Consider the following 19,639-nt stretch of genomic DNA (forward strand, 5'->3'; position numbering starts at 1 on the left):
GTAAGATGTGATGAACCCAGACTGTGGTCTTGCATTGCTTTAAATGATGGGATTTCTAAGTACTGGATTTCAGTATGAATCTACATAATTGCTTAATATTTTGCTGAATGGGACACAATAACTAAATGCATATCTAGTTCTTGTCAGAGCTGTCTACAGCAGTATATCCCAGTAACTTCTTAACCCGTACTGCGCAGCACTTTTGGTTTAAAACTTTAGACAACATTGACCACTCTTCATCAGTTATTTATGTAGTAAATCAGTAACAATAATTTTTTTTCGTTTCTCACTTTTAATTCCACAGAGCTAGTTACGTCAATCAGAAGAGTAGCAGGGTTGTTAAACTATGCAAAAATTCTACATCAATAACTGCATGATGGATTCTATAAATAAAAAGAAGCATGGAACCTTGTAAGTGAGCAAATGCTCAGAAGCTCACATGATACAGACAGCTGTTACATCTCAGCTCCAAATTTATCCTCATGAACCTTCCACTTAGAAAGTAACCCTCCTCACCAGGAAAAATAAAATCAAGAGCTTCTCATCTTAATAACACAAGGAAGGCATTTCTTTCTTATGATCCTGACTGCCTATTCGTTACCTCATAAAGGTCCATTTCCTTATGCAAAAGTGAGTTATTGTGACTTTGGCTATATCTGAACAGTTGAACTTTTGTTATAATGGAAGATGCTACTACAAGGGGCAATTACACAGATGTATACTAAGCATAAAATATTTTTTATTAGAAAAGTTTATATACAGCATGAAAATACTTTATTACATATGTTAAAGTAATTACTCAATTTCCTAGCACTGCTTTTCAAACCTTCAAAGACAGTGAATTCTTCAATCAATATAATAAATTTTAAAAGTGTCTGTGAAAATCTGGAAAATGCTACAGCTATAGAATTCTTAGCACTAATATCAAAGGGAGAAACAAGGACAGCATCAGTTCTTTTTGTTAGATTGCAAGCATTAATAGTAATGCCAATGCTTTTGGGGAAGAGGAAAAGCCCACCCTAAACTTGAACACTTCTGTCTTTGCAGAGACTGTAGTCACTATCATGTCTCTTTCTTGGACCAATATCTGGGATTTAGAATTTTTAAACTTCTCTGCTCCTGCAAACTAAAGGGCAAACCAAGTACAGATATTCTGTACCATTTCTGGAGACAGTGAACTAAATCTCTGTGTGTCAGAGCTCTGCCTGACATACGCATTTGGAGGATTTAGCTGAGGTCACCTCAGATAGTAAAACCCAATGACGTGTCTAAAGCATTTTTGAGTTTACCTGGAAATAATGTTCCAAGCATACTCACAAATTTTTTAACCATTTAGATGTGTTACAAAATTGTTTCTTCCTCATTTTACCTGTCTATAGTTAGACTAAGTAGCAGAATTAACTACATAAATAACAATTTACTGGTATAATCACAGGAGTGGTAACATGTCAGTTAGCACCTTTTATCCAATCTTGAAACATATGTAAACATAAATGTTAATTTACCTTTCAATTCTTGACTTTAGTCTATTCAGTTATTTGGGGGGCAGGGGATCAAAAGTAAACTGGAGAGTATTAGTTGATTTACTTATGTGAGATAATAGAAAAAGGTTGATATTACAGAATCCCAAGGAGAAACAGGTCTATGAAAAGGTTTAAATATTTTTAAAGCCTGAAGATGGAACTCTTCAGAGAAGAAGGAAGGTAAAGTATATTTTAAGACAAAATACAGGCTTATTAAATGATAAAATTTTCAAAGAAATGTCATTGCTCATTTGAACAAATAATAAAAAACAGAAATGCTCAAGGAGAAGATAATTTTTAGTATTTTATCTTGGTAGGATTCTTGATTTATTTCTCAGAAAAAATATTGACAAGCATACACTGTAATTGATTGCATGTCGCAGAAAACATTTCCTGTCAGAAAATATTAAGAATTTATGGGTGTTAAGAATGTCATTTTTGATCAGAAAGGACATTTGTTATGTAAGGGAGACTATCAGATTAAAGAAACAGCTGTGGTTGTTACCAGATTATTGAGAAAGCTGTGGTTTAAAAAGCATGATTTTCTTTAACAGTACCTAAGCCAAGGATGAACTAAGATAGTGGCAAAAATACAGAAAACAACCAGATACAAAGAAAAAAACGTTAGCCTCCCGTTCTGTGTGCAAACTTCAAAAAGGATAAGAGAAAAAATTACTTTCTCCTTCATTTTCTGTATGGCAGGACACAAAAATCTTGTTAAATAAAATATATAAACTGTATGTATATGAAATCATAATAACTATCATGAAATAGGCATCTGATGTATATCTAAATATCTAGAAACTTTCTCTGACTACAGTTTTTAGTGGGGGATCTTCAAAATTCTGAGGCTTTTTTGACATAGGAACATAACTCTCATTTCATCATTTTAAGCTTACTCCTTGGAACATAAATTTAGGCATAGAAATGATGCATGACATTTCAAAAATATGCCAGCTCATGATTTTTGAATAATATGTCCTTCCTAAAGGCATGCCTTAGTCTCTCTGAAATGTTAAGGAGCTGACAGTAGTTAGCAGACAGTGGCAAACAATGACATTGCATTACTCAGGTATTCAACAGAAAAAGGATCTGCAGCTTCCATTTGACAGCGTCCCTTTGTTCCCTGTGTGCTACAGAGGCAAGAACTGGCTGATAATAGCAGAAGATAATTTGAAATAGCTCAAAAAGCAGCAACAGTAGGTTTTTGCAACTCCTGTCTTTGCCCCTTCTAAAGACAGCCTTTCAAAATGCATGTAACTGGGGCTGCCTAGATGGCCTCTTCTGATCACGCTTTCCAAATGAAACATCACCTGTGAGCATATGTTTGCCTCCAGCTAGCTTTGTCTGACCCTCAATGCTGTCTTTGCTAACTTTGTATGGATCCTTTGGGGTTGTTTTTCCTGTTAGTAGAGTTGCATACAACTTCTTTTTCTTATTTCCTTGTGTATGAAAGAGCTCTTTTAATCAAAACAAATCCATCTGCAGCACCTATTCTCAACTGTACTTCCAAGTGTTCTTGCAGTTTGATGACAAAAAGGTGTGTGGGATAAGTTTCATGCCCAGAGACAAGCACGGTCAAAGAGGAAAAATGAAAAAAACATGACCTACTCTCTGTAAGTAGTAAATCGCAGAGCCTTCCTTGCATATTGACACTCCAATTTACATAGCAGAATAATATAGGCTGCAACAGGAATAACCAAAACCATTCTGTATAAAACAACTTTTCTGCTAGCAAATTTTTGTGTTATTTCCAAAGCTGTACCTTCAGCAAATATGAGGCATGCTTACCAAAGACCAGATTTTTGAATAGTCATATCAACATTTAAAACTCCAGTTCTTAGTATTTGTATATTTACTTCATTTGGCAGCACTACACAGATGCAAGGAGTATGCTTTGCCTTTTTACTGTCTTTTTGATGATTTTTCATCAGAAGACCTGCCAGTGTTTTCCATGGTTGACTTTAAAATAGTACTCTAGGAAAAAATCCTGGAGACAATACAGAATCTGATCCCCAGCAAAAAAGACTTGTGAAAGTATATTGATGAATAATTTGGAAACAATTTGCTTGAGATCAAAGCAATAAATAATTTGGATACATACTCCACCTCATCACTGCAATAAGCCCTTGCCTGAGGTGAAGAGATACACTAATACCAGTAATAATACACATTTATCTGCACATAGGTAGGTTTTTTGTTTGGTACTTCTTTAAAATTTGAAGAAAGTAGCAACCACAGTTATTCACTGAGCATTTAGGCAGCATATCTAGAGCCTATATGAGTGAAAAAAACATTTTTTTATTTTGCTTCCTTGAAATGAGAACCAATAGTGTCCTTGCTTTATGTACAATGTTTTCAACTGTTAAATACCAGAAGAAATTATTTTTCTTGCTGACAAGACAATCTGTTTGATTCCTGTAAGAATTTCCAAAGTGAGTATATTTCAGTCTGAATGATTCCTCTGTTCTGCTTTCAAGCAAAGAAGTTAAAACAACAGACAAACAAAAGAAGTTCATTAGAAGTAAGATACATTGCTATGCCTAATGGTGAAGAGCAATATAATTTCTGCATGAAGGAATAGCTAATAGCTAAGAAAAGTGTAACAAGAAAACCAATGGTGAAAAAACTTTCAAAGGCTTAAAGATGTGATTAGATTAATTATCCAAAAGACAGAGTATAAAACCAAGCATACACAAACATATGGCAATTTCCTTTGTCTCAGAAGTTAAGAATTTCACAGAAAAAAAGATTCTTTAACAAAATATGTGATCTTTCCTAGTTTTGGCCCAATGAAAAACACAGAAGTATAATTTTTCTTTCTCTTCTGCAAATCTGAATTTTATTTGAGCCACAGGAAATAAGTTAATAAGACAGGATTTTTTCAAAAAGGTTGTTGCTGAGTTTCAGCAAAGGATGTGATAGTCTCATTCCAAACTACTTTGAACATCCTTCACAGCACCTTTTAAATAGTAGCCACACAAAATCCTGTTTCTCTGCAGTTGGTGGGTTTTTTTTCCTTTGACACTACCTAATATAGGTCAAGAAAATCACTAAGAAAAAATGGATTTTATGGGTTTCCATGTCACTCTATTACTATTGTGTTTTTTTCAGATGAGCATGTGTTTTGTTTCTTACCATTCAAAATAAGAGCTATTTAATATCTTCTTTTCTTTTCCAGAGAAAGTGTACACTAAGAAAGTTGAGTGCTGAAGTCTGCAGTGTTTTATATTAGATTGAAAGTATAAATTCTGCTTAAACAACCTACCTGGTTTTCATTAGTATTTTGTAGGTATTTCTATTAATAACCACCATGAACACAAATGCCAGAAAAAAAGTCTGCTTAGGACAGAAACACTGCTACATTAAGTGCTCTATAAACTTAGAAGAAATAATCTGAAACTGCAGAACATTTACCATTTAGTATCATAGAAGAGAATGAGGTGAAGAAAATCACATGCATTGTTTAACAACATAACGGGACTCCAGCATCAGAGACAGATATATTAGAGGAAGGTGGAAAAATTAAGGAGCTGAGGAAGTGGCTGCAATATACACATGAAGAGGGAATAAAAGAAAGTATGCAGAAAGTCCTATTTGATCAGGGTATGATTTCCCAGCTACTAATGCAAATCTCACTACCTAGAGTATAAAGACTTGTCCCAAACAAATACTGGAAAATATTTGGGAAGAACAGCCCTATTTTTACTGGCCATGATTTTAACCCAGTAATTTTCAACTAATGATAATATTTTCCAAGAAAGTCAAGAAAAGTATCTTAAGTTGCCTGTGCAGATAGAGGTTTTGGTTTGTTTCTTTGTTTTTCAAAACAAACACATTTTCTTGAAAAATGTTTGAAGAAACTAAAATCACATGATGTGTACTGGTTTCACATGTTAATTCATTTTGGAAAACAAAAGTCTTTAAAAGGCTTAACAGTTCCATGGAGGTTTTAAACAGGGACACACAATTTGTTTCCCCTTTTAAGAACCACCAGCAGATTGAATACTTAGGACTGATTACTCTAGTTGGGAGGCACTACATTTTACTACACTCAAAAGAAAAATCTTACTCTTCAGTAGACTTGTCATTAAGACCAAGGATTCACTCACAACTTCTTGAAAGACAGACATATATTATACAGGCATTACCTGGTTTGGTTTTTTTCCCACTTCTAATATATAAAGGACATAGAAAGTTTGCAAACTGTGAATTCTCAACTTGACTAACTTAAGGTATTTCCTTAATAAGTCTATGTTAAGTCCTTCTAGTTTGCTAGGAAACAAAACACAGTTTTAAAAGCCCAAGATAAATAGCAAGGGTTCTCTCTTAACTGAGATAGTAACAATTCATTCAAATAAAAGACATTAAACTAAATCTTCAAGTGTCTCATCTAAAATTAAAGGTTCCTCCCAGCACAGACTAGAAATAAAAAGGCACAGTACTAACATGGATTTTCATGACATACCAGTGTTACTTTGCCAGATGACAGAATAATTATAATTGGATATTTGCAAGACACTATTTGGCTGCAGAACAAAGAACTTACATATACACCATATCCTTCATCTCACGGCGAGTATTTGCAAGATACTGTGAGCTGGGTATTCGTAATATACTCCAGGTCAACAAAACAGAGAATTCAAAGATTTGTTCTGGCTGTCAAAACAATACATTCAGCAATGACTCTAATGCAAAAATGTGTTAGGCATATTAAGTATCACTTCTCCTAGGTAATGGCATAAGGAAAAACCTTCAAGATGTAGTTTGCTATGTATGGAAATAACATAAATGGAGCCATTACAATACATAGTATGGATCCTTTCTTCCATTTTCTCTGGAAACATACTTTAATTCTGCAATTCCATTTCTTAACAAATAAGGAAACAAATCCCTTACCATATTTTGATTGATCTTGTGCCTGAAACATGTGATGTAGACAACATATGGCCAGTCATCAGGTTCCATCCGCACTCCTGCAGCATGGGCACAGGTAACATGGAAGGATGCTGGGCAGCGTCCATATGAACACTGAATGCAGGCACCAGACACTTTCTTAATTCTCTGTCTGCAGAAGATACATTTCTGTAAAGCAAAATAAACGGAATATTTACCATAACACCCCTGTGGAATGATTGCTGGAGGTCACTTATTGGTATGTGCCCCTTTTAAGAAAATGTAAATGTCCAGGGTGGAATGCAGTGAATATATACAAAATCTGTTCCATAATAATCCCCTAAGCATATAACCTGCAACCTTAGATGTTAGCAACACCAGGGGAGCTTGGTATGCTGACTCTGAGAAATAACACGGAGGGTGGAGCAGAGTGGAAGCACAGTGGCCAGGCTCTGTGATATCACTGCAGGGGTGGGGAACTGGAACTACTGGAACAAGAACAGAAGGTCCCTGCATTGAATCCACTGAAGCAAGGAGGTGAAGTAATGGGGTTCTGTCAATGCTATTGTCTTACTTCTGATTTATATCATAAGTGCCCAGTTCTAGAATAGTGATGTGCTAAATCATGCTCTCTAGGTGAACTTTGCTCATTCTCATTATAATACCAAAACACACCTCCATCCCAAAAGCTACCTGCCTCCAAGGTTCAGTCACCCCTCAATGAGCATGCGCTCTGAATTTTTTTCTAGTGTATACCTTTAAAAGTAAAACAAGGAGATTTTATACCAATCATAATAAAGGTATGTATGACTAGAGTCACTCAAGCTCTACCTAAAACTAAGAAAATATAAAAGGGTTTAAGAGAGGAGGAATGCTAGGGAAGACACCATCATAGACAAGTTGGGAGTACATGCTGACTTCTGGGATCAGTCGAGAGGCTGAATCTCTCTTGCTCCCCATGGGGATGCCTATTGTGTAAGATTTGAACCTTCAGTTATACCGAGTGCTTCCCCTGGAAACTTAGAAATCTCTAGAGAGTTTTTCCATAATTTAGTGCGCTTGTAGTCGACAGTTATTATTTGCACGTGCTTTGTAGACAGCATATTTATAACTGACAATCCAAAAGCAACTGTATTCCTGCTGCTTTAATAAACTGCTATTCATTAAAATCTAGCCGTGATAGTTTATTGAACATGACCAAACTCCTTAAGTCTGGCCATAATAGTTCATTGAATGTGACTAAATTGAAAGTACAGTGCACTATTAGTGCATCTGAAATTGTGATAGTTCAATACACTGAACACAACCAGACTTATAGCACTGAACTGGGCATCACTCAGAATCTAAGCCTAGCTGCCCCCAGCCTCTCTGATACCTGTGGACAAGCTGGAATGCAAGGGGGTTTATTTTCTGCCAAACTTCTTTACCCTTTAATGCAAAAACCCCAACTCCATTACCTTGTAAATGTATCTCAAAGACTGAAAAGTTATTTGTGCTTCACTGATTACATCTGATACCTTGCAATATGCATCACAAAAGAATCAGCATTTATGAATTACAAGATAACTTAGTAATATGATAATTAAGAGATATCATTTTTGCCTTTTTTACGTTAATGTGAAGATGATCTGTTCTGGTGCTAAAGTAAGAAAACTGATAGATAGACAGCTATTTAAAAGTTTAATTTCAAATTCCATACACTGCTCTGAAAATTAACCTGATCGTCCTAAAAAAAGTTAATCAAAAAACCTATGCATAATTCTGCAAAAAGTAACAGCAAGACTCAAAAATAAAAAGAGTAGACCCACAGAAGTGTAGGGCTAGACAGGAATTCCAAATATTTAACCTAGCTCCCTACTTTGAAGCTGGACTAAATATAAACTTAGTCTTTGGAACATGGCTAATCTAACATGTCCATGAAACAGTTTCTACAACATCCTCAGATAACCTGTTACAGTGGATAAATCTCCTCAAAGTTAGAAAATTTTTTCTTTATCTCAAGCCTTTGCATAATTCCACAGCTGAAGGCTGTTCCTAAGCCCCTTTTCATTTTTTCTAGTCTGGTTTTCATTGGTTGTGTATTTAATATAATGGTGATTTGAGTAGCCTGTATTTCCCCACTTCATATATTAAAACATCATGTCAACAGCCTTATCTGTGTCAAGACATACTATTTTTTTCCCTTTTGCCAAAATGGAGACCACGTCAAAATACTGTCACTATTTTGTAAGTGATTGTCCTGGTTTCAGCTGGGATAGAGTTAACTGTCTTCCTAGTAGCTGGTACAGTGCTATGTTTTGAGTTCAGTATGAGAAGAATAACACTGATGTTTTCAGCTGTTGCTCAGTAGTGTTTAGACTAAAGTCAAGGATTTTTCAGCTTCTCATGCCCAGCCAGTGAGAAAGCTGAAGGGGCACAAGAAGTTGGCACAGGACACAGCCAGGGCACCGGACCCAAACTGGCCAATGGTGTATTCCATACCATGGGATGTCCCATTTAGTATGGGAACTGGGAAGTGGGGACGGGAAATCACCGCTCGTGGACTGGCTGGGTGTCAGTCGGTGGGCGGTGAGCAATTGCCCTGCGCATCATTTGTACATTCCAATCCTTTTATTACTACTGTTGTCATTGTATTAGTGTTATCATTATCATTATTAGTTTCTTCTTTTCTGTTCTATTAAACCGTTCTTATCTCAACCCATCAGTTTTACTTCTTTTTTCCCGATTTTCTCCCCCATCCCACTGGAGTGGGGGAGTGAGTGAGCGGCTGCGTGGTGCTTAGTTGCCGGCTGGGGTCAAACCACGACAGTGACATAAGTGGCCCATATGAAACAAATGAAGGGACATGAGCTAGGTTAACTAAGTCTGGGAAATAAGCTCCACCATACTAAAAAAGACAAAGTACAAGACAACTGGTATCTTGCCACCAAAAAACATTAACAAACATGCTAGACAGAATAATTACCTCAGTAACATCTACAGACAACTGTGTTATATGACATACAGGAACTATCCTCTGATAATTCTCATCATGGCTAACAAAAATGCAAATGTTATTGATGATCACAAAACTATCTCAGCTATTCTAAGATACAGACATTTTATTTAATGACACAAAACAGTGAATTCAGTCATTGAAAACATACTGCTGGAATAGTGGTTACTTTCATTTGTTCTAAATTTGCTAGTCACTGATTTTGTTAAATGCCCTCTTGTCTGCCTATGGTGGGAACACGAGTAAGAATAATTTTGATTTACTTTTACTATATGGTTAATAATTCAAAATGTTTCAAATTAATTCACATCAAATTCTTCTTCCCAGGTTACCAGAGAATTTTGTTCTATTGTTTATTAATTTCCATATTCTGAAGAAATTCTGCAGAAATTCTGTTATATAATTCCATCGTTTCAATGGCTTCTGGCATTCAGTTTGTGACTGAAGTAAGTGCTAGCTCATTGGTCATGCAGGGTTCTAGTTCACACCTTATTCTGAATGTGAAATACTCTTCAAGTTCTGCCTTCATATCCACCCTATGAAAGCCAACAGCCTGCATGGCTTTGCACAAGCAGAAACAAAAGCAGCATCTGGCATGTGGAACTTAGCTAAAAAATTGACCTATCATTCACTAAAAGGACCAGAACTCAGCTGAGTCTGCTGTAGCAGCATCGGGTCTGAAAGACTAGTAAGAGGTAAAGATGATTTCACCATCAAAACAAATGTTCCAGAGACTTCACTGATATGCTGATATCTCATTGTGCATTTGTATTCTCGTGCATAAAGCCATTTGCAGATAAGTGAAGTGACTGTTCCTCGAGGGAGCTTAAGGATTTTTTTATATATACATATTCAGAACCAAGTAAAATTCCAGAAAGAAAATACAATTAAAATCTATTATGTGTAATGTCTAGGCAGTGATTTCATGCAAATACACAGCTCCTTTTGAATGCTTTTTCACACAGATATACACACAAATTCACTGGTCAGCTTAACAAAAGAAGACTGAAGTACAGAACACGTATGGGTCTAAAAACAAACAAACAAACAAAATAAACAGCTGTGTGTTCTGACTAAACACTCCAAAAATGCAGTTCAAACAAAATGTAGAGAATGGAGAAAAGGGATAAAAAAAGTAAAGTGCAGATAAACTAGTAGTAACTGAAGGAAGTACATTACACAAGAAAAGCTGATCCCTTTAAATTATTGGCTGCACTTGTGCAAGGCAGCAAATATGCAAACATTACAACATGGCTGTTAAGTTTCTTTGGCATCTTACTAAGGTAAGAAACTTGGGAGATGCAGAAATCTAAAACATTGCATTACATGAATAATGCTTCCCCAGAAGATGCACTTACAACTATACATATGTACAACTGTTCTATTTTAAGGCTTATCACCTTTCAGAAGTGTAAAAGCTGAGAAAAATAAAAGCAACGTGAGGACAGTGAGAGATGCTGGAATGGAAGCTGAAAGTGCAATCAGGAAAACTGAAAGTGTAGCACAGTAAGTGGGATGGCCAAATCCACAGAAATTAGAGCAAAACTTTATCCCTCCTCTAATATGTTCTAACAAGAACGTATTAGACAAACTGACATATTTTAAGAAAATTTATTTTTCACAGTACTTTTCAGAGTTGCAACTTGAAAGTATTAAAAAAAAAATAATAAAAAATCCCCTGTTGAATTACTATTGACTATATTCTTATTTCCATCATGCTAGTGTAAAATTACTGTAATACTGATGAAAAGTGAAATTACTTCATATTTACTCTTATATAAAAGGAATACTGCTTGGCCAAATGTAATTATGTGGATGAAGACTTCAAGTCACATGAAGAAAGTGAACATACTTCCTGCGTTTTAACCATGACATGAAACCATCTCACTGACAAATACACGGAAGGTAGTTGTTACACCAGTTAACTCCAAACACACATTAATCTTTTGCGCTACATTCTTACACTCTTCAGGTATCAAAAAGATTAAGATCAGGGAAATGAACAGGGGAAAAAAAAGTTACTGTACATGCAGGAAAAACATAATCCTATATCTCCCTGTGCTTATAGAATACCAGAAAAATTCTGAAAATCAGTCTTCTTTCAGAAAGCATCAAAAGAATCAAGGTTGCCAAATAATGAAATGTCTCCTATTATTTGTAAGATGCTGTGTCATTTGTACAAGTACAACACTGAAAGGGATGATGCAGATGTACCTCAGCTTTACAATGAGAGTCAAACTTAGGCATGAATTTTGAAAAGTACACATATGCACAAATAAAAGTCAAGTATACAAGCAAATTCACAGGTTGCATAACTGCATCAGGCAGCATGGCCTCATTCAGAGATATGAGAAAAAGCTCCTTCATCTGTGAAAACGTAAGTCAAATAGTTAATCTACCATATTTGATTGATAAAATCAACATACACAGAATAAAAGCAGAGCAAACTATCTGCTTTGCATAGACTTTAGGAACCTTAGCTGAGCCACATACCAAGCTGTGTATTAGATGTAAGTAGTAAATTGAACTGTGCTGTGTCTGACCCTTACTGGCAATTCTTTCCTTCCCTAGCTTCTAACTAAAAATCACTGAAAGTGACCAAAGGAAAAGCGCATCAAAATTGTGAGATGAGACAACAATCACCGGTTGTGAAGACTGAGATTTCACTCTCCCTTCCACCCCTCTCTGAAGTCTGACTTTCAGAAGTTTGTAAAATGAAGGAATTGTATAGAATGGAACCAATCTTGAACTGCTCCTGCAGAGGATAGAATCTAAACAGCTCTCTGTCTGGATGAACCTAGTAGTTAGGTACATAAGCTTGCTTCTTGTGAAATTAACAAGCTTGACATACTATGAACACATTTACTGAAATACAATCATGCTAGTTCAATGCCCAACTGACAGTGGTGCAGTAGCCTGAAACTACAGCTGTTCCTACCAGCTAAAGCAAATTCAACAACCTAGATAGCTAGAGAGAATGTCATTTTGACTTAATGCTTGCTAGATATTAGTGCAAAGCAGAGACAATGGGGGAAGTAGCTGAGAATCAATCTTAATCAGAGATTCAGATGCAAAATTAATTGGAGAATAAATAAAATTGTTTATATAACTGGAGATTAAGAATATAGGACAGAAAAATGTGGTGCAATTTTCTAGATGGTGAAGTGACCTCTTTTTGCCCCCCAAATGAAAAATAGTCTGATGCAAATGGATTTTCTAATCGTGGAATAGCTCTTTAATATTAATAGATTGCAAATATATAAACAGAATGGATTTTAAAGAATGAGTCTGAGGAAACTGGATGCCAGTGTTTTGCAGAAGAAAGCCCACTGATAGCTTTTATAATAATTTTTATGCATCCTTATATAAAGAATTTGATGTTACTTCCCTCAAAAGGAGTAATACTTACAAAACAAAATTCCAGTCCCTAACAGGATTATGAATTAAAAACAGTAACACTGCTTTCTCATGCAAAGATTTATGAAAATAAGCACAACCTGAGGTTGCAGCAGAAAGTTGAGGCTGGATTTTAGGAAACAATTTGGGAGTATTGATTTCTCCCAAAAGTATTTCTATGGCTTCGCAAGAAGAATGACTTACGTGAAGAAGCTCACTATAGTACGGCATTAAATTCTACAAAAAGAAGCTATTTTAAGAGACCCTCCAAAGGTTATTATATTTCCAAATACTACTAAAAATCAACCCATAAGAGCTCTTCTTCTACTGCTGCAGATGGTTATTAACTACTAGTCAGTAACTGAATTGTATATTCTCATCCTCTTTATATATTTGGCATTTTTGGCCTTCTAGGTATCACTGGACATAAACACTAAGACAGAGACACCATTGTAAAGTTTAGGAAATTAATGAAAAATCTTGAGTAATTTTTTTTTTCTTCTTTAAGATCTGCTTTAGCACCTCTGCGTTTTGTAATGAATCTGCTTTCCATCAGAACTGATAATACCAGACAAGCAATACTGCTGTGGTGTATGATCACACTCTAGATATGAAATGTTGGTCCTACTGTGACCAACAGTAAAATACCCATAGATTTTAACAGAGCAACGATTTCACAGAGAATATTGAGAGAAGGAGCTTCATCAGCTTATCAACTGTTACAACTTGAGACATATAGTATAAAATGCACAGTGAAACTAATCTTTTCTTTCTCCAGTCCAAAGCCATAACATGGATTAGAAGTGAGAAAAGATTACAGTCTAGTCATACTGCAAAAGTTAGTAGAAAGGTACTGGCACAAAGATTTGTTAACGACGCACAACACAATCAGAAGATGCATACTATGAAGACATTTGACACATTATCTGCAGATCAGTGAGCGTATGTTGTCTGCACAACCATCTTTCAGAATACAAAGTCAGCACTTAATTTTGGCAGAGAGCATAGCATGTTTCTATGGAAACAAGCTCATTACTTTTTTTCAGTTTACGTTTCCTTTTATTCCTGATTAATCTAAACCAAGCTGAATATTTCAGCTATGAAACTAACAGACCTGAGAATCAGAACATGTGAAGAAAAAGAGTTTCTTAGATCATCTATTCCACTTCTTTGTTCAACATGTTTAGACAACTATATAAAATTAACTAATAATGTTAGATAAATTATCAAAAGACTATTTTGCATTCCTCTGGTATTTCAAACATAACAACCAGTACCTCAGGGAGGGGGGGAAACAATGCTTGTAGAAAATTATTTGTAATTTCCTACTACTCAGTAAGTCTGCCTATAGCATGGGGCTATGGCAAATTAAAGATGGCAGACATTATCTAGATGTAGGTGAAATTCTCTTAGTCATATATTCCAGCAGAGAAGTAAACATAACACTTATGCATCAGTAGCAATTAGAAACAGTAATCTTATTTTTTTAATAACTCTGAAATAATGTAAGTTGGGGTCTTACTCTCAATAAGTGAACTTGCAAGTCATGTTGTTTAATTTTGAATTAAACATGAAAAGATCTTGAAATGGCAACAAATATACATATTGTTTAATATACAATTTTAAGAGCTGATAAAATATTATCAGGACTTGCAAAATTATGTATAAATGCAGTATACATCTACTATTTCAGTGACACTTCTAAGGTACCAATAGCTTTTTAACTCATAGCAAATGAAAGACAAACACACAGTGTAGAGTTAAAAAAAACAACTTAGCTCTTCTGAAGCACAGATTGTGTGATTGTAATGAAAAAGTCCTTCCACTGTAGGTTAAAAGAGAAAGAAAAACAATCATAGAAAACAAAACACTTGGTGAAGAAGTTCTTATTTTAGAAAGTGCCTGAAAAGGTTTATGTTCCTGTGATACACTATGTAATCTCCTTAACTTGTAAAAGGTGAGTGTCGTGAGGCAAAAAGGAAAAAATAAAAGACTCCATTAGAGCTCCAGCTGTTGCCTGCACACTGGTAGTCGCCACCGCTATACCTACGACTATGCCAGATCTAGGGAAGTAAATTGCTGTGTATTTATTTTCAGTATTCTTGAAGTCCTCAATATTTGTAATTAGATTTCAGCACCAAGCACTGCAGTTAAGTCCCTACTCTATTTTCAGGCTACAGCAGCACCATTAGTTTTCTATGCTGGTAGAGATACCCAGAAAGCACTTGGGAGGTCTGTAATCCTACCCTAGAGATCTACTGATAAAAATACCACATACACATATCTCTACTATCTCCTCAAAGTCTTATTATCAAGAAATACTAAAAGGAAAATAGTCAATCACCAAGATCTCCTTCAAAAAGAAGAATCACTACATATATAATGAATATGCTGCTAGCACATAGTCATTGAACATAAGAATATCCCCCCACTTCCTTCCAGATTCATATACACCAGGTGACCCTGAGAATTTAGTCATCCTAACTCTTCTTTTACCCACTTCCTATCTACCTCCCTTCTGAAATATTAATATGTAACTGTGACCCTTCACTTTGTAAGGAGAATCTCATAATTTTAGCTTAATTCTAGTTCTTACGTATACTTACATACTTTTTTCAAATGTGTTTTTATTACAGGACAAAACAAATCTTTTTGCCAATGCTTCATCCTCTGTAGCTCTGAAATGTTGCATGTCTTCTTTTGGGTTTTTCCCCCCCATAATTTTCACCTTTTAGCTTCTTCATTGTGCCATATGAACAATTAAACACATAGCCTTAAAAAGTTTAATTTTATAGAAGCATCATGCCTGTATTCAGTGCATCTTTCAGTCATCCTGAAATGAACAAGAAGAAATGGTTGATACTAGTATTGGAAGGGCAAAATTCCAGGACGATAAATATGTGAGGCTGGAATGAATCTCCTTTTCTTTGTTCTCCAGGAAGAAAACATTTTTATTAAAACTTTGCTTTGGATTTGCATAGACCAATTTGAATAGATTCACCATTTACACAAAAGCTAAAATGCCTGACAAGTTGTGAAAGGCCATTTAGGCTAAAAAGGTGATGAGGCATCAGTTCGCTGCCTCATTGCTAGAGCCTCAACCAAATATGGTGGTTAGGGGTCCCAGTATTATATTGTAACTGCACTTTTTCCAGTCGATTCCTATAAGCATTACTGGAAAACAAAGGCAACAGTAATCTTCAGATTCTTTTCTGCACTCCAGTCATCCAGTCACAACACATTTCTTAGCCCAAGCACATAGTGCAGAGACAAAACAACTGCACAAAATGAGAGCTAAACTATTTCCATAGAGTCAAAGAATAATGGATGTTGGAGGGGACCTCCAGAGGTGATGTAGTCCAACACCTTGCCAAAGCAGACCTAAAGCAGACCTAAATCAGGTTGCACAAGGCCTGTCCAGCTCAGTTTTTAACATCTCCAAGGACAAAGAACCCTCAACTTCGCTGGACACCTGTTCAAGTGTTTGACCACTAGCTTTCATAGTAAGAAACCCTTTTCTTTACACAACACTGGAATTCACCATGTTCTGATTTGTGTTCTTTGCCTCTCAAGCCATCACCATGCACTTCCAGAAAGCATCCGTCTCCATCTTCCCTTTATCCTCTGATTACCTAGTTATAAAAAGCAGTAGGATCTCTGCAAAAAGGTGTCTCTTTCCCAGGCTGAACAGACCCAGTTTCTTCAGTCTCTCTGCATACATCCTGTGCTCCAACCCTGACCATCTCAATGGCTTTTCATTGGACCTGCTGCTGTATGTCAATAGTGGGGACACCAGGTGCAGCCTTACAAGTGCCAAAGAAACGGTAAGGATGGATCAATTCCCTGGGCCTGCCATCTACAGTCTTACAAATCAAGCCCAGGATGCAGCTGGCCCTCTTTGCTGCAAGGGCATACTTCTCATTCATTGAATTTCTCCACCGTGATCTCCAGGTCCTTTTCTGCAAAACCAATCAAGATAAATTCTAGTGGCAGGCTTTGTATTATTCAGATTTCAAAAGAGACAGATCTCCAACTAAAACAGAGCATGACTACACAAAGTACTTAGAGAAGACATCTAGAATTGCTAACTCAGAAAAGTCCCTAAAAGACAATGAATGGAGAACTTTAAGAGACTGCACGGCCATTTCAGGCTCCACTCCTTCATGAGTTTTCATGCAAAGTACAGCTCTGAAAAGTAATATCATTATTTATACTCAATATGGAGAAGATCACTGTTTCTGTATAGTTTATAATTGCTTTATAACACTTCATATGAATACATACAAACACACATAGAGAGAATTTAACATTTTAATAAGAGAGCCATTAAAATTAGAACATTGATATGCAGCATTAAAAGGATTATATTCTTAGCAATATCCTGCAAGCAATTTACTGAAATGAAAAAATGCAAAGACAGTCTTTATCAAAACAAAGTTACCACCATATCTTATCCAATAAACTCTCTATCCTTCTGAGAATGGCTAGTTGGTAAGGTGATACCAATAAACTAAAAAGGTATTTGCATACACACCCAAAGAAAACAAAATTACTACAGAGCCAATCATACAACATTTAAGACATCCACGTTCAAAAGTTTAGAAAAAAGAATCTTGTAAAACTCAAACAGAAACCTCTGACAACACAAGCATACATACCAAAATTTCATTGACCTACTAGCATGACAGTAATGTCCTGCTTTCTGTCTTAAAAGATTAGAAAATGGGAATGGACTTCAGTGTATGTCCTCTGGGCAAGAAGGGGTCATGGCCAATTATGTAGGTGAATGCACTTTGCCCCTGGGAGGGAAAATATTGTGCTTGTGAAGCACACTGAATGAGGACACAGCTGCTTGTCAAATTGTTCTCTGTTGAAGGGAAGCTATTGCGGACAGAATACACCATTAGAAAAGGATATTTAAAACCATTCAGCGTGGTTATGCCACTGGCCAGGAACTACCTGGCACCCCTACAGTAAATCAAGCAAATGTGAGTCATGCTATTTCCAGGTGCTATCAATGGCATATAAACAACTGAATAAGTCAAAACTAGAAATAAAGGGCTATTCCAGGGTGGAGGGGTATGGAGTATTTTTTGCTTGTTTTGGGGTTGGTTTTTTGGTTGTTTGGTTGGGTTTTTTTTTAATTTTAGGAAGGAGTCAAGGCACACAGAATTTAAACATGCTCTGCATCACAGCAAGTTTTTTTTCAGTTCTGAAAAGCTGGGGGGACTGCATAGCTTACAAAGAAAAGATTATTTCTGAAGCTTTCAGCCAAAAGCCCAAATCTATTTTTTTGCAGAGTTGATGTTAACATTATACCTAACCAGAAAATAGTGTCATTTGAACAGGCAACAGTGATAAGGCAGTACAGAAAATTTATGACATTCTTTAAGACATATTAAAATGTATTAAGTGTAAGAAGTTTAAAAAATTCCACAATCTAAAATGAATCAGTTTGAGGTATCTCAGAAACAGTAAGTTATTTCTAAATGTTTCACTTATTTCTAAGTCCTGTACTAAGTTCACTAAGTAAATATTTAGAATAATCTGATCGCACTGCAGAAGAGGGTAAGCAGTGTCTTGGAGTAGTTAGCTGTTATCAAAAACTGTGAAACCATTGCTCCCACTAAACTGAAATATACTGGTTATTAATATACTTACTGGCTGAAATGGTTGTCATCAAAAATGCAGAAGCAAAAATTGAAATTATAACATGTTTAAAATGAGTTGGGTTTTTTCTCCATTCTGCCCCCCCCCACCCCCCCGTTGCTTTCCATAATAATTTTTAAAAAAAAAAAAAAAAAAAAAAAAACCAAAACCAAAAAACCAATATGATGGCTTTATCTTAGGCAGGTAGGCAAATGACCTTTTGCTTAAAAAAAAATCTCATAAAGTATCATATTTCTTGCATAAACCCAAAACTATGTGGATTGCAGCACAGTTGCAAAGCATTCCAAGTTTGCCATGGAAACAACATTCTTATTTCAAAATAATACAACTGCTTACTGTGGACTATTGGCATGAAAGCTCCCAATCCAAGCTCATTGACAGCTTGTGGAATGGACAGATGAGGCATGGAAAATATTTTAAATTAGTTCATTTATCTTGCTCAGACATGGGAAGAGACTGAGAATTTTTCATGTTTATAGAAAAAAAAGCAGAGGGAGAGAGAGAAAAAGGGGGCAGAGGGGAGAAGGGGGAAAAGGCGGGGGTAAAGGTGAGTAAAAAAGGGGAGAAAAGAAAAAAAAAAGAGAAAAGGGGTGAAAGCAGGAAAAGTGGGGAAAGAGGAATGAGAGGAAAGGATGAAGGGGAGGGAAAGGGGAAAGACAGTGCACCTTTTTATATAAATTATTACCAGTTAAGCTAAATTTCACACACAATGCATTTTTTGTTCATTAGAAAACATAAACCCCAACACTAGCTAAACTAGCAGATGTTTTTAACTGCTTTTGATTTTATCTTCATAGTTTTCAGAAAATAAACACTGGCTTTTATTACCGCATTAAACACATGCAGATTTAAATTGTTTTGTCCTAAGGACTCAGATTATAGAGATTTTTCACACATGAAGCATAATTCCCCTCACATACCTCAGAAATTATGCCATACACATCCAAGATGAAGAATACAATAGATTAAGTATTTAGTTAATGCAAAGTGTCTTATTGCCATGGATTGGAGCCTAAGACATAGCAAGGGAGATGGCTCAAAGGACAGAGTAATGTACAGCCAGTCAGATGACTTATTTTGTTCCTGAGATTCCAATGGCTCCTAAGAATGCGATTCTGACAAACTTAAACAGAGATAGGTTTCCTCCTCCTGCTTTGAA

General features: G+C 35.9%; 1 protein-coding gene across 2 annotated transcripts in view; it reads right to left on the reverse strand.

Moving 5' to 3' along the window:
• KDM4C (lysine demethylase 4C) overlaps positions 1 to 19,639 on the reverse strand; it is a 271,034-nt gene that overhangs the window by 23,990 nt on the left and 227,405 nt on the right. For both annotated transcript variants that reach the window (XM_049794708.1, XM_049794709.1), the window contains exon 18: positions 6,423 to 6,608. In XM_049794708.1, the coding sequence (XP_049650665.1) occupies positions 6,423 to 6,608 (186 nt within the window). The remainder of the gene's footprint in view (positions 1 to 6,422; positions 6,609 to 19,639) is intronic.

Source organism: Accipiter gentilis, chromosome Z (genome assembly GCF_929443795.1).
Source record: "Accipiter gentilis chromosome Z, bAccGen1.1, whole genome shotgun sequence".
In the NCBI taxonomy this organism is placed as follows: Eukaryota; Metazoa; Chordata; class Aves; order Accipitriformes; family Accipitridae; genus Astur; species Astur gentilis.